At 44.3% G+C, this 16,560-nt stretch overlaps 1 protein-coding gene across 7 annotated transcripts in view; it reads right to left on the bottom strand.

Moving 5' to 3' along the window:
* The window catches only part of klhdc3 (kelch domain containing 3), a 31,679-nt gene that overhangs the window by 2,349 nt on the left and 12,770 nt on the right, over window positions 1-16,560 (bottom strand). For 2 of the 7 annotated variants that reach the window (XM_042065541.1, XM_042065542.1), the window contains exons 9-10: window positions 2,792-2,865; window positions 1,548-1,626 (exon numbers count right to left, since the gene is read on the bottom strand). In XM_042065541.1, coding sequence (XP_041921475.1) covers window positions 1,548-1,626; window positions 2,792-2,865 — 153 coding nt within the window. Of the gene's footprint in view, window positions 1-1,547; window positions 1,627-1,879; window positions 2,304-2,328; window positions 2,488-2,791; window positions 2,866-16,560 lie in introns of those variants that run through there. The other 5 variants (XM_042065539.1, XM_042065537.1, XM_042065538.1 and 2 more) reach the window with 4 other exon arrangements.

The raw sequence follows: 16,560 nt of genomic DNA, 5'->3' as shown, positions 1-16,560 counted from the left end.
AATAAATCAAGTAAGTCCGTAGGCTTCATAATGAATAAATGTAGCCACTTTGAACTAACCTAGCCATCACAACGAAATGTTACAATAAGCCACACAATGTAGTCAGTCTGCACTGTAGCTGGTAACCTGCACTAAGCACCTTGCAGATGGACTGTTCACTCCAAGCCTTAACGACTGTTCTTCAAAAGACACAAACTCAGTGAGTGAGTTGGGGGGTGATTTGGGGAGAGGGGTGCAGTAAGGGGCGCACAAGACACTCCTGATGGCCAGTGGCCGGGACGGCTGAGGGGAACAGATAAGAGGCATGCGGGCCCCCTTTTTGATTTTTGGGGACCATTAGACCCTGTGTCTCCTCTACAGACAGCAATCATAATGATGCCTATCAGTAGGGCCTTTATACAGCAGACCATCAGTCTCAATGAGACACAGAGATGGACCCAACTTTTTATTAAGACTGATGCTAACTTGGCCATGCATGCTTGCTTGCGCACACACACACACACACACTCACACACACTCACTCACACTCACTCACACGACATCTTAACTTATCACAGAAGTTGGCAACATAAATGGCATCAGTGTATTCTGAATATTCTGCAAACATTTACTGGATATATAATACACTATTTTGTAGTAGAACATTGGTTGAAAACCTTGAGGGCATTTATCAGCCAGTGTCTGTATATTGTGGTGTTAGTTTAATTTAACTTTCTGTGCTCTTAGTCTGCCCACCCTCTCTCTCCCTGACACACACACACACACACACACACACACACGTAACCCGATCAGCAGGAGCAGACTGTGCTGACTGGGCCTAGAGCTGACCTGATGAGAGGTCAGGGGTTGAGGTTCAGACTGTTATCTCTAGCTCTGGTTTCACACTCACTCCCTGCCACTCTGACCAAGTCTGCTTCAGTGAGAGAGACTGAGCTTGAGCGTGTGTGTATGTGCTTCATGTGTGTTGGTGTGTGTGTGTGTGTGTGTGTGTGTATGTGATGTGTTTCACAAGTGTGTGTGAGTATGTAAGTGTGAGTGTGTGTGGGAGTCTGTGTTATGTGTTTTGCAAATGTGTGTGTGTGTGTGTGTGTGTGTGTGTGTGTGTGTGTGTGTGTGTGTGCGCGCATGTTTCACGCACGCGTTAGTGAGGTCGGTGCCCTCTTGAGCATGTTAAAGGACCCTTCTGCAGAGCCCCTAGGAGTCAACAGGTGCCCTCTGACCCCCATCCTCAAGCCTCTTAGTATGGGGAGTTCCACTGACACAGGGCTGATGGGAAGATCTATGTGTGTGTGAGGTGGCTTGGCTGCTATCCATTTACGCTACCAGACAATAAATCCAACCGAGACACACACGCATCTGTCAATATGAAGTCTAAGCGAGAGTAAATCTGCTAAGTAGAGCTTGAACCGAGCTTGAAATACAACCATGTATAACCAGCGGCTGTCTATTGTCTCTCTATGAAACGCCCAAGAGACTCGACCCAATGTTCAAGTTTCTGAATCAGACAGAAGTCAACACAAGTTTCTTAGATGAGGAGATGTGCTCACCTTATATCGTGTGGGAGTCCTGACTGCTCCAGACGATACTGTATAACAGCTAGTTTGCATAAGGTCTTCAAATTAGGACCTGCGAGAGGGGGGAGCAAGAGGGACAAAAGGAGGCATGAATGAATGCAAATCACAAAAACAAACAAACATAGTCTGTTCAGGACCATACACCTGATTTTAAAATGTTTTAAAACTAATGATTTTATTATATATATATATATATATATATATATATATATATATATATATATATATATATATATATATATATATATATATATATATATATATATATATAAATAAATAATAGTGTATATTTCAACACTTACAGTATATTTGGTTCAAAGGGGACTAATGACATTTAATGCAGCTCTGAGAGCTAAATCTACATAAGAACAGGACCAGTAAATATGTGCAATTCAGACCATTTAACATCTCATTTCAGTTATAAACCCTATAGTGTTAAAATAGTGAGTGAAAACATTACTTCCCTAAATGAGGCTATATTAAGACCGCATCTCCACATCAATAGCGACAGCAATGAGCCCGAGGGCTGAAAATGGCTGCTCCGACACCACACGCTGCCCCCATATGGTCCAGACCTGGCACCGGCCGAGGACAGGCCTTCGCAAATCAGCCTCACGTGGGCCCTGGCGACCACCCAGCGTAGGTGGCCAGGGTTGGGTTCTGCCAGTCCTCGCGATTTCCCCCGGGTTTTATTTTCCACTCGCTTTCCCGTGGCGCAGAGTGGCGAGCCTGTGCGCCAAACAGGAAGTAGCTGGCTTTATTTGGTGCCCGCCGGCTCAAGCCGGATGTGCCCGCTGCGCGCCTGGGCCTGTTGCCGGCGAGTGAGAGACTGGGAAGAACGGGGCACCGCAAGGGCACCGCGTCCCGGGAGCTGGCACGTTGGCGCGCTGCCTCGCGGCAACCCAGCTGAGAGCTGGGGGGTGATGTCATTAAACATAGAGGTACACAAAGAAACAAGCCTCAGAGATGGCAGACATTGGCTTCAAGTTTGGAACTTGAAGTGGGCAGGGTTTGTTTTTAGTAATATCATTGGTCCATTAATGAATGCATCCGTAACACTTTCTGCAGAGTGTAATTGCACTTTCCAGAACACATGCTGTTTTTTCCCGTCTGTTCCTGACAGTAGAGGTGTGTGCGCGTGTGTGTGTGTGGTGTGTGGTGTGTGTGTGTGTGTGTGTGTGTGTGTGTGTGAGTGTCTGTATGACGCTGATACTCACTGAAGTCTAAGATGTAAAGGTCTGAGTGATCCATGAGGTTGAATTCATCACCCATTCCCTGTTCTGGGCAGGGGCTAGAGAGAGAGGAGGGGGGGGGGGGGGGGGGGGGGGGGGGGGGGGGGGTGAGAACAAAAATAGTCAGAACACCACCAGAAAAATAAACATAAAAAAAAGACAACAGCTTCACATGACTCCCAACTTTAGTGAAACCGTTTCCATGAGCTGGATGTTGATCTTCTTCTGTAACTGATGTGTTAAGACTGTGTGATCAACGAACCAGATCCAAAAGATAGCAAGGAGCAGTGGAAGCTTTCTAACATGTGTGTGCGCTCAAGTGTTGGGTGCCGGGGCCCAGGATGTGGTAAGAGGGCAGGGCGGGCAATACTGGCTTCATGATGGCCTCGGACACAGGATGTGAGAGCTCTTCACCCTTACTCCTCACTTCCTGCTTGCCCACCAATTCCAGCCATACAGGAAAACATAAAGCTGAAGGACTGACAGTAATTTTTGAGTAACTAGCGGAGATGAGTGTATATTTTGGTCAGATGCCATCCCAAGCTTTAAGAGCTTCATCACATTAAAACCAAGTGGCACAAATGCGTGTGGTAACTGGTGAAAAAGTAAATTTAAAAGGTACAAATAAAATGAATATTTGCAAGGTCATCATGATATCTTATAGAGAAATCAAACCAAGCAGCCATTTAAGCTATTACTTAAACCTTTTCATTTCAAGGTCTTTCATCTCTTTTTTTTCTCCCCTCTGTGTTGACCAACATCAAACTCTCTCTAGCATCCTGTAATAGAATCCTCTCTGATTCTGTCTCTTTCATCATAAAACCTCAAGTATAGTTATTCACACACACGCACACACACACACACACACACACACACACACAAGCTGTTCAAATGGAGTCTCTATACTAAATCCTTATCAGGGCCAGGCACTTGTTAGTGGTACAGGAAATGAAGGGGTCCGGTGTGGCAGCAGACTGGCTTGGCTGATAGAACCCCCCCCCCCCCCCCCCCCCCCCCACCCCTGACCCCCACAGGCCCTATCACCACACATCTGTTTCCTGTGCCCCTCAAACAACCAGCCAGGCACCTGCGCTATGGCCAGTGGAGGGCAAGAGGCTACGCCATCAGTCCAGCTTGCTTTTTCTTGGTTAAATCAACCACAAACGTTCTCTTCTCATAATGACTTCTAGTAACCTTGAAAGTCTCTTTGAGTGACTCCTCACTCGTGGAGGCAGGAGCCACCTGTGTGGTTTGGGTGTGTCCTTTCATACTTCCATAAAATGATAAAAGCTGAATCGCAGCAAAGTGCTTTTGTGCTCACAGTGGGAATTGCATCAACTTCCACATCACACAGCTTTGTACGGCTAGTCATTACTCAGCAGATGACGTGTCAAAAGATGCTTTTCCGGCCGAATGGAATGGTCAGAATGACAAGCTTATTAAAGTAAGCCACTTATGTTTATGTAAGACCAAATTTAGTATCCAGAAATATCCTTCCATGTCTCCTCAGATATATTATACATGTACTTTTAATTGAGGAAAAAGCCAATCCAGTAGCAAAGGCAATCAAACGGGCTGTTCAGACTGCATAATAAGAATGCAGACTATTAAAGAGAAAAGGAAATGAGTAATTAATATTACATAGGGCAGTGGGTCAATGTACCAATCAGAATTCACCAACATTTCAGTTCCATCTCAGCCAGCCTTACTAGTACATTTTACAGACTATTTAACATACTCTGCATTCATGCACCTGTAAAGACAACGGTCTCTCAATAAAAATCCCTATAAAATTATAGGCCAATAAACTCTATTAAAAGTGCTTAGAAATACCATTTAGTAATTCTGTATAATGTCCTGTGGGAATGTAGATATTTTTTCCCCCCTCATCGTTTTCTTTCACAGGGATATGAATGCATTTGCTGATGAAGAGTCATCCTAAGACGTCATACCCCTCTAAGGACATTTTGAGATGGGCTTGTTTTGGCAGCTTTTGGGCTAATATGGTTTCACTGAAGTCTCCAGTGAAACTATATTAGCCCAAAGGTAGTCTATCATTTCTCTTCCAGTTGTTAATTACTGTTAACCATCTTTTCATTGGACTATAGAGCACACATTCCCCTCTCTGTGACCCCATCAGATATATTTTATCATTCCAAAATTGATCATAAACATTTCAGAAAAAACTGGAGATTCCACATGAAGATCCTGAAAATGTATTCCATCTAAACATATATTAACATTGAACCTGACTTAATTACAGTAATCACATGCTTTGTAGTAACCTCTAATAGGGATTAGTTCAATTTAACATATTTAAGAAAGGGACAGCCACCATTTCTATCAAAGAAATTAGGAAATTCAAGTGAGACTTCCAAGAAAAGTAATTTCAAGTAACTTTGTAATCGGAAATCTGGGGATACACTTAATTTCCAAATTGTGCTACTCCTTAAAGTAAGTATCTTTCATCAAGAAGGGTGATATCTAAATAATATAATAAGAGTGCCCAAGCTTGCCCGAGTGCCCGAGCGTTTAAAAAAAAAAGAAAAAAAAAAAAAGGGTTTTCTACTTTTACTTTCTCTCAGTTATGGAAAGTCGTCCTCATCACCACACTTCTCTCCACATCTCTGCCTCGGTGTCTCCCTCTCTCTCTCTGTCTCCCTTCAGGTTTGTGTTCAGGATGTTGTAAGGCTTTTACGTTCCTAATCTTGGCTAAACAAACAGGGTGGCAGTTTAAAGCGGGTGGGAGAGGCGCGGAGCACGAGCGCTAGGGTCCCAGGGGGGTCCCAGAAGGGGCCAGCTGGGGAACTCATTACACCCCAGTTCTGCCCCCCAGGGGGTCACCTACCCCGGATTACTGCAAGGGGAGGGTGGACAGGCTTAATCACGCCGGCCGTTACATTAGTGCTCACTTGCTCCTATTTATTTACTTCCGCCTGGTGCAGTGTTAATAAAACGTGCCCTATGAACTTGCCTGATGCCCCCGAGAACGTGGCAGAATCCTCAAAACAACCTCTCCTTTATCCCCTCTTGAAAGAAAGAAAAAGAAATAAGGATGAGGTGTAAGAGGAATTTGGTGGAAGGAATTGCTCATGGCAGAAGAAGATGCAACTTGACTCACAGTATTTGAGTTGACTCGATTAATTTGTAAGCTTGGATGAGCCCAAGGACTTCAGGGAAGATAAGCCAGGTGGCTATAACTAAGAGAGCACACAGTGAGAGATAAATAAACAGCATCCCTAATAAATAAACACATAAACAGTCTGAAAAAAACATTTCCCTCAACTCTTGCTACTTTTGATTTCTTTTTCTGACAAGTAGGCTACTGACATCTCAGCAGACTGGACAGCCAAACAAGAACATTTGAATGCCAACACCTTATCTGTGTTCTAACCCTTATCAGAGAGTCCCTCATCCGTGATCAGCCCCTGAGCAGACAGTAGCCCAGGAGTGGAAGAGATGTTCATTCAGCTTCACTGGCTCCCAGTAGCTTCCCTATTACCAAGCGATCACAGGCAGAGATAGAGGAAGAGCATCCCTAATAAACAGATGCCCAACAGAAGCAAAGAGGAATAAGGGAGAGCTCGATGGGTTTAGACTCTCCCGCACTCATAAAAGACACAGTTAGATGTGAAATTGAGCAGAACCTCTGCCAAACGTCACGGTAGAGTTCACTCCCCAAGAGGGAAAAGAGGCAAATAAACAGAGAGACGAGGTTGGGGGGGGGGGGGGGAATAGGGAGGCTAAAGGAGAAGGAGAAGGAGAAGGTGTTGGGATTGGACAGACAATCCACTGCAACCCAGGGGTAAGAGTTTATGAGACTTCCTGGTGTTTGATGGGTTGTCTTCTTGTGTCACACGATCACCAAAGTATCTTTGAGGGGGAGAATGTCTGCTCCCCCAACCCCGACTCTGTGGTACAACTCTCTGGCCAAAGACATGCTCTGGTTCCATCTCATAGACCCCTGGCCCTTGTGGAAAACACCACTTGCCGGGCTTGACACAACACTCTCAAAGAAGTGCTTATAGGATCTCATATTGTTCTGAACCCTGAGGAGTGTCATCAAGATGAGTAAATTTTGCAACTTAACGGCCTTTAAAGTGAGCAAGTAGACCAAGTAACTACCAGTAGACTACCAGTAAACATTTAACGTGCACCTTTTGGTGCATGCTCTTTCACACAAACTCCTTCAGTGTTTAAAAAGACCAAGTTAAATGGGTGACGAAGAAACACAAACAAACCTACAAAACACACCTTAAGAAAAAAACCTAAATAATGATGTTTTAAATGATCATTAACATACAGCTAATTTGTCCATGTCACATAACCATTGTTGACGTTAAGACTCTCCCTTAGTCATGAGGGCAATCTGTGTATCCAAGAGGCACATCCTCATTCTTTGTGGGATTTGATCTGTGGTCCTCTTCCTTTCCTACTTCCTCGTGACCAAGAGCTCTGAAACAACTTCATCTCACAGGAAATAATCATACAACATGACTTCCTGTGTGCTGTCTTATCAGGATGACCAGGCCAACTGCCACAGACATTTTATATACATTCAGAAAAAAACTTCAAATGCAGCTACCCAATAGGAAATACAATCAGAAGAATTGCCAAAATATCTATAATTTCACCTTTAATGAATTGAAAGAATTGGCATCAGTAATAAATAAACAAGGAATATGGTGGATTCTTCATAAAAGGCCTCATCACCTTGATTCTAGTGTTAGTGAATACAATATCATACTAACTGTCAGTTAAAAATGGGGCTGAGATAATTAATCCAATTATGAGTGATAAGCCTCTAAAGATAATGATTAACAACACTTAGACATGGTGCCTATACCCAATTCACCAATGGGACAGAGCCTGGTTCCTGCCTCTTTGTCTCAGATTTTTAATACGCTTTATCTATTTCATGTCTCCATCTGATTGCCGACTTATCCTCACATTCCAGCAAAGGCCTGCTTCCCGCATGCTAATCTCAGTCAGGCTGGGCTAAAACCCTCCTGCTAGGCTATCGGGGCCTCCCGGGAGCTACAATGAGGATTAGGGTCCAGTTTGGACGTAGAGCTGAAGCTCAGGTAGACGCTGCAACTTGCTACCAGACAGCTCGCTCCAGCAGGAGGCTGATGTTAGATGATCATAGCGCACATTAAGGCGAACAGGCAGCTAGGAATAAACCTGCCAAGCTTCATACTGCAGGTTGCAAAGGGGAAGTGAAGTTTGAGGTTTTAAATGAGACACCAGTTATGGTGACAGGAGGAGTCGATCAGGCTATAGCAATATCTAGCCTACACTTCTCAAAGGAAAAGGCAAAAAAAAAAACCCAATGATAAGTGTTATCTTTTGGCCTTGCTTTAGAAAGAGGAAATGCTGTTTTTTGATTCATCTGGGGGCCTTAAGAACAGGGAAGGGGGCTCTGGGGGAAGCTGAGAGTGGGTTTTAAATGGTCCCTGTAGACCCTATCACCCAGATCTTCAGTAGGGAATTGTACCGATACGTACTGAAACAAATGTTTGGCTGTTACCATGGTCTGTCACTGCCCAACCCAAATAGCCAAAGGAAAACAACAAACTGAACTACTTTTCACTGAGGCCACAGTGTGTGCTAATGCATGGGGGGAAAGATGGCCAAGATTTGGTAAAATCAAGATTCCATCCTAAAACTGGTTCCAAAAGTGTGGGGCAGGCCCCTGGGGCAAAGAGGGTCCAAGTTGGATATAGTTTCAATTTTAACATTTCAGATTCAGATTCTGACTATAAGATCATCAAATCTTTGTTCTGATTTTAATAACGATAACGATAATAATGATTTTAACATTTGTTGGAGAACTGACTTTTTCATCTGATCCTTTTTTAATGCTATAACAGACATATCAAGTGGCATACTATCCCTGTAGGACGTGTTGTATGTGATTTAGGACCTTGGTCATCTCCCTGAAGAGACATTTTACATTAATACGTATTATTATGGAACAGCTACCACAGGATGTCATCAAAATACAGTCAGCTGAAGACTGCACTGTAGATTTTCTGTCAGATGTTTCAGATGTGATATGGCACAGGGAAAAATAATCTCTCTTTTTTTCCCATTGTCAACTGTGGACCTGCTGTTAAAGTAATTTGGGAACCTCTGTCCTTCGCTCATGTTAAAGTGTGGTGTATCCAAGTTAGGTAGAACACACAAATAAACTGTGCATGTCAGGCTGAACCTCAAAATGAAATCTATCCAATATACCGGTACTGGAAGTTGCAAAAGACAACTACATTCACGGAATGGGTAGTGTCTCTGATAAGGATCATCTGAACGGGAAAGAGAAGAAAAGTGCTTCTTACGAGGAGAGACAAATAATGTTCCTAGTTTGCTCTTTCAAAGTAGCACTCACCTTGGCCACGTGCCGTATGATCGCATCCTGTTTGGGGCCAGTTACTCCGCTTGACAGTTTCTGTCAGTGTCTACTCCATTCATATTCAACCGGAAAACTCTGCACTCTCTCCTCTGACCTTGAGGTGTGTGTGTGTGTGTGTGTGTGTGTGTGTGTGTGTGTGTGTGTGTGTGTGTGGGGGGGGGGGGGGGGTCATCACCGTGTATTACAGTAAAATACTACGGAAAATGCAGAAAGTGAACCTGATATAGATGTACTGTTTTACATAGAGCAAAGCAAAAAAAGGCCTCTGCTAACAAATCAACTCTATGTTAATGGATAAGTTAAAGGGTAATTAGCTTAAAGGATTACTTTATGATTAACATACAGTATTTAACATAAATAAATGTTCCTTAATAATACAGACCGGGAAAACTAAGTCAACAGAGAGTTATGTCTACATGAATTGATGATAGGATTTACGGCAATACTGCACCAGAAGACTCCAGGTACAAAACCATCATTGTTCTATTTGAGAAATTGGGACACAAATCCTTGTTACTATATTTAAATGAGTATATGACCACACTGCAAATGAACTGGAGATCATTTTGATGTAATTGTCAGACCCTTTCAAATGCCTTATACTTCTGACTAGACCAATTACAATAGCAAATCAAAAGAATATATAACACAATGACACAGAAGGCTATGTACCATCAGATAGATATTAGAACAACTAAAATCACTTGCTCCAACACTAAAAGGACAGCTCAGATTTGTATATATTTTTTATATATTTGTCTGCAGGAAACGTCAGCTATGACATCATCACACAAAGTCTGTTCTAAAGACACAAATTGGTTAGTCTGTGCCAAAAGAGGCCGAGGTACACAGACAGGTGTGAGTGTGTATGTATGTGTGTGTAGCCTGAGTGTGTGTTGCGGTTGTACTCTCAATAGACCTCCATCTCACGGAACAGAGTTCTAACTCACTTGTCAGGCCAGTGAATGCACACAAGACAGACAGAGACAGACAGACACACAGACACAGACACAACAGAATGCTTTTAAAGTACAAACTCAGAAAGCCACACACATAAATCATACACACAGGTGGAAGCCAGATACTCAGAACGGTATTGGACCGTTTCCACTATTGCGTCAAGTATGTGTGTACGAGTGTGACAGAGTGTGTATGGGTGAGTGCTTTGTGTGTGTGTTTGGGAGTAGGGGGAATCTACTTTGTGAATGGTTGAGGGAAAGAGAGAGGCTCGCTCATACAGCGTCAGGGCAGAAATGAAATTACCACTGCAATTTCCGAACGCTGAATGGAGTGCAGGAAATGATTCATGGCCAATTCATTTTTGAAGCGTGGTTTTATTCTAGCCCTCAGGATCTTAAACTGTGAATGGAGAGATGACAGGAGAAAAAGCTGAGTGTCTGAACAGGAGCAACCTCGCAGAGAAGAACGAATCTGGCTTACAGGCAGGCCACACTAAAGCGGCCCATTTGCAGTGTGTCATTTTATTTTTTAAAAAGACTGGTTAAAAATGTTTTCAAATGTGCGCTCTCGCAATGGGTGTAGTCAGTTCCACTGCTTACAGTGGAAGCCATAGCAATGAACACTGCTCCTATCCGCACAAATACAACACACATACTCGAGAGCAGATGTTGGTTAGATTCAGCTCATTGTCTGTCTGCGCTCCACTCAATGAGGTATGCACCATTCATTTCTAATGCTAATATGGGCCCTCCATTCCTCTTGTGGAGCACTGTCCATTATCCTCCTGCCCCTACACTGCCATCAAAGGCCTATCGCTTTCATTCATTCAGAAAGGTCATCTTAGCATGGCAAAGCACAGGCAGGGCATTCTGCAATACCACAACCACCTCCTCAAAAAAAAAAAAAAGGACCTAACCCACCCACACTGACTCACAGGCTGCCATCCCAGAGGCATTCAGAAGTATAAGCCGGCTGACAAGTGACAGGGAACGGCTATGCCACACCTGCAGTGCGCCCTACTATAGTGGACCATATCCACTCCAGATCATACCTTAGATGGGCAGCAAGCCCATCACCTGTATGCTAGCTGGATACTGGCATTAATAAGTAAGTAAGTAAGTAAGTAAGTAAGTAAGTAAGTAAATAAATAAATAAATAAATAAATAAATAAATAAATAAGGAGAACCACACAAAAGAGGCACCAAGAAAATGGTGGGTGGCCAGTCGTCCAGACTCTTAATCCGCGCTGTCCGCTCGCCCTGTCCCAGCATGCCAATCTGTCAGGCACATGATTACATCCTGTCCCCGTTCCCGACCTCCCTGATGCCGCGCCCAACGTGTGAGCGACACCTTCCTGGCTCGGAACCACATGCGTGCACGTGCTTGTCACCTCACTGATGACATCACTACCACTGCGTGTGCGCACACGCTAACACACGCACATACAAGTGCAGGAACAAACGTAAACACACAGCAAGGCTTTTGCGTCACCGCTCAGGGTACATTCTCTTCCCGAGGTTTATTTTCAGCCAGCTGACCGAACGGATACTGGACAGGCCCCCACTAGCCAGCATTTATCCAAATTGACCACCGCCCCCCCCCACCCTCTCATTCACATTGCCAAGGCATGTGATGCAGCTCTCTGTCCAATACTGTTGCAGACTTTCGCGGTTTAGAAAAAGCAGCACTTAGGTACTGAAGCAGGTCTAACACAAGTCCCTGCCTATAACTGTGAGCATGGATGAAAGAATGCAAAAGAACAAATACAACGCAAAATTAATCTGTGCCTTCTCTGTTGGGTCTATGAAGGGAATATGCCAGTCTCCTCTCTTCAATGCCCCTTTTAATAAACATATAATTGAGCAATTCCATGGACAACAGTGTTGCAGAGGCTACAAAACCTTGGCGTGCTAAATAATTGCAGAATCTCTTCAAATGCACACACTCTCAAGTCTTTTCACTGATGTGCAAATTGAAAGCCACGTCTATGTTTTGTTGTTTTGGAGGGCCCAGGGAAAAATGTATGCTGCAGATGTCCTGATGCTTACATCGAGTTGGGCTTTCATTGGTCAGCAATCTCATCTCTGATGCTGTGGCTGACCATCTCTCCTGGTGGTGTGGGCTGGACCGGAGTAAGTGAGTGGGGGGTGGGTCTCTGTGATGCTTTGTGTTGCTGGCTGGGAGGCAGGATCATGTTTCCTTAGGTGAGAGAGGAGGCTCCCAGCGCTCATAAATCAGACGAGGGGCAGAATTTCACGCCTCTCCGCAGCTCAGCAGGCCTGTTTACACTGCTGTAAGTGGCGCTGAATGGCCCGCCACTAACACCAGACCTGTCAGCTCCCACACCACAACACACACACATGGACCTTTACCAACCCCCGGCCATAGACCCGAGGAATGTGGACATCTATACACACCCACACACATACACGCACACACACCCTAATTTAAGTAATGACTGAATATTGCATAGTTCCAAGTGAAAGAAAAATGATCAAAGCTATACAATTGTGCTAAAGTGTAAAAAAATAACAGAATTATATTAAAGACAAATAAACTGGAAATTCAACCAAAAGCGTAAAGGAAATGCTGCAGCTCCATCACACTACTGGTTTACAACTTGGCTGAACTATCATTATACCATCCCAAACAAATACCCAATAGCCATCTCCTGAAACTGCTCAGTTTCACACTTAAGCCTCCGTCTCTCCATCTCTCACTCATACTCATTCACACACACACACACACACACACACACACACACACACACACACACACACACACACTCACACACACACACACTCTGTGGGAATATTCCAACTTTACAATCCAACCTAATGGGGACACATAGCACTTCAGTAATGATGATGCTGCTGAAATCAGCACTTTCCCACACACCTTGTGTCCGACGCCTTGTCCAGTCCTGAATATGACCCCTTTGAACACAGTGGGCCTGGGAACTTTTAATAGTTTTATTGTGCTTCACTAAACCACTAAATTATCAGCCTACAAATTCTTCCACTTTAAGTAAATACCACAGTGGGCAGAAATATCATGGGCTGGGGGTCTGCTTTGCCTCACACTGAAAGGTAGGTTTTCTCAGGAAACAAGATGGAGGCCGTAAATCTGCAGGTCCCATTTCCTCACTGCGTCTGACGCAGCAATTACACCAAGCAGAAAACACAAGCGAGGTGTCCAGCCTCTGATTCATAGTGGCTAAATGCTGATGTTGGTCACCGTCACTCAGACCAACACAAATAAGCCTTGCGGTGTGACTGCTGTGCTGGTGGTGATTAAACAAATTTTAAAACAAACAACCTGCGCAGAGATGCCATTAGCATTGCCAAGAGAATTCTCAAGCTGAGCGATGATGTTAACATTCATTCTCAGACTTAATAACAAGCCACACAGGCATTTCATTCTGACACTTCCTATTGTTTATCCAATCGAGTGACATGGTAAGCTTGTGGCGTTTTTTTTTTTTTTTTTTACAACATTCTGCTAATTACAGAGTCGTAGTACTTCCAAAAATGGCCACAGCAATGTGTGTGAAAATTTGCACACATTGAGGGAAGTGTGAAGTGTGTCTGTGATGGTGGAGCTGGTGTGAGTGTGTGCATGTGAGTGTGATAGTGAGAGAGAGAGAGAGAGAGAGAGAGAGAGAGAGAGAGAGAGAGAGAGAGAGAGAGAGAGAGAGAGAGAGAGAGAGAGAGAGAGAGAGAGAAAAGAGAGAGCAAGGAAGACAGGAGCAGCTGGTGGTCTCTGATCTAAGAGGCTGTGGACGCCCACTCCTAGGTCACTAGCAACGACAGCAGTGCCGTCACAGGCTGGGAGACGCATAAGGAAAATTAAAAAAAAAAAAAAAAAAACGGAACCTTAAATGGAATAGATTATTTATAAACCTTAACACGCTTTTTAATTCTTTGTACCACTGGATATTTGTGCATGTGGCTTTTTGCGATAAGTGTATTCTATATACACATACATACACACACACACACACACATATGACAGTGAGAATACCAGAGTAAATGAGAATGAGAGAGAGAGAGAGAGAGAGAGAGAGAGAGAGAGAGAGAGAGAGAGAGAGAGAGAGAGAGAGAGAGAAGAAAGAAAGAAAGAAAGAAAGAAAGAAAGAAAGAAAGAAAGAAAGAAAGAGGGAGAGCGATGTGATTCAGAAGATACTGATTCAAGGCCTGTACGGTTTCCACGTCCCAAGGAAAGCATTGAGCTGGCGGCTCCAATCTCGGCCAGAAAGGGGGACCCCCCCTCCCTGGCTTCCTTGCCTCTGTGTGGTCTGCTGCCTCCCCATGCGCTTGTAGGGAATCATGTTCCAATTTGTACAGTACCAAGCAACAACAGGCAGGGAGAGCAGCCTGCAGGGCCGCGGGGCGACAGACGCACCCCTGGCCACCTCTGGCCCCACACATCCAACGCCACACTTCCCCTACACCTGTACGCGTTACAGGAGAAACACCAGCACACACGTCTGTCTGCAAGGGGTGGAGGGGTGTGTGGGTGTATTTGTGTGTGTGTGTGTGTGTGTGTGTGTGTGTGTGTGTGTGTGTGTGCGCGCATGGAGGAGTTTTATACTTTCTTCAATGGAGACAATAACTATGGTGATGGCGTTCCTTACCAACACCTAATGAATTATATTGAACAAACTCACAAACCTTTCGACCTCCCCACCCCATGTGCTGAAACTGTGATGCAGAATCAATGTTTAACAGTACATTTTACACGCAGGGTGGCACTAATCCCATTCAGGGAAGATGAGTGTGTAACATTACACTCATATATCTGTGATTTCACGGACTGTCGCGTGCTACTGGCATCTGTGTGAACAAACGGCACCCAGGAGTCACAGCTCCTAAGGGATGAGTGGGGGGTCAGGTAGACTTTGGCTTTTCACTGCAAATCATTCATCATCATCATTTATCTGGAAGGGTCTGAGCAGACAGTTGGTTCATTAACGGCACCAATAATCATCAATAAACAGAGAACAAAGGAAGCAGCCAAACACATACACACAGACACAAGCAACCATCCTCTCTTTTTCAACCACACGTATCTACATCTCACAGCTGGTTTAATGGCAGGCACGGGACTCATTAAAACGCATTAGATAAACATCTCCAACGAGTTATAGCCTCTTAATTAAAATTAATCAAATTTGTTTTGCATCAATGTTAATGAGTTATTTTAGCAATTAACAAATTCACAACTTAGTCCACAGATTCCGTTCGGAAAGCACTGCTCTTTTCCCCTCTCATTTACTTTGCATTACTGTGTTCTCCTTCTCTCTTCGGTTCTTACTTGCCCCTTCTGTTTTTTTCCCCTCTCACCTAAGTCCCTACACACAAATACACACACGCGCCCCCCCCCCCCCCCCTCCCTTCGTTTCATGCTCGTTTATAGAAGTCTGTGCGGCCCAGAGAGGAAGTCATGACTCCGGAGAGGAAATCCCGCCCCTAATCCCGGCAGAGGCAAAATCCCGCGGAGTGCGTCCACTCTAATTAATAACAACAGAGTCTTCACCCCCTATGGCCCTCAGCAAACAGACCGCTCACTCCCAGCCTTAATCCTGTTTGCACAACGCTCCCCTCGGCCCAGGGTGAGTGACAGTGCCGAGACGCCACCACCGCCGCTACCACCGCACTTCCCTACTCATCATCCAAACACAGGCACGAGTGTGTGAGCTGGTGACTGCACAGGCACGAGTGCGAGCTGGTGACTGCACAGGCACAAGTGCGAGCTGGTGACTGCACAGGCACGAGTGCGAGCTGGTGACTGCTATCCCCAAACAGTTTCCTGGTGGTAAGGCTTCACAAGGACAGATGACCAGCTAATAAAGCACTGTTCAGAAGAATGTGTACCTTGCACTATATTGAAGAGGTTCATTAGGCCTACTGATATACTATTTACACTGTTTCTCTATAAAGGCCAATAAAGTAAATTGTATTGTACCTGACAAGTTTCAGCTACCTTGCCTCTGTAGCCAACATCACGTGACACCTCTGATGAAGGCTACAGAGGCAAGGTAGCCGAAACCTGTCAGGTACAATACAATTTACTTTATTGGCCTTTATAGAGAAACAGTGTAAATTGTACCTTGCACTTCTCTGTCATAATGCTGTTCAAACAAAGAACGATAACTATAAAGACATCACAATAACTATAAATTATATTAGGATCTTAATTGCTATAGTCGTCATTCACATTAGCTGGAACAATACTTTTTTTTGCTGTTATCGTTACAGTTATCGTAGGGTATTCACTATCACAAAAGGGCTAAAGTGCCCTAGATATTACCAAGACTGACAGATGGACTGGCCATGTTCATGATGATGCATTCCTGCAATGCGGTCATGTCAATATGGGC

Source organism: Alosa sapidissima, chromosome 16 (assembly GCF_018492685.1).
Source record: "Alosa sapidissima isolate fAloSap1 chromosome 16, fAloSap1.pri, whole genome shotgun sequence".
Classification (NCBI taxonomy): domain Eukaryota; kingdom Metazoa; phylum Chordata; class Actinopteri; order Clupeiformes; family Clupeidae; genus Alosa; species Alosa sapidissima.
This window is presented reverse-complemented; position numbering and strand designations above follow the sequence as displayed.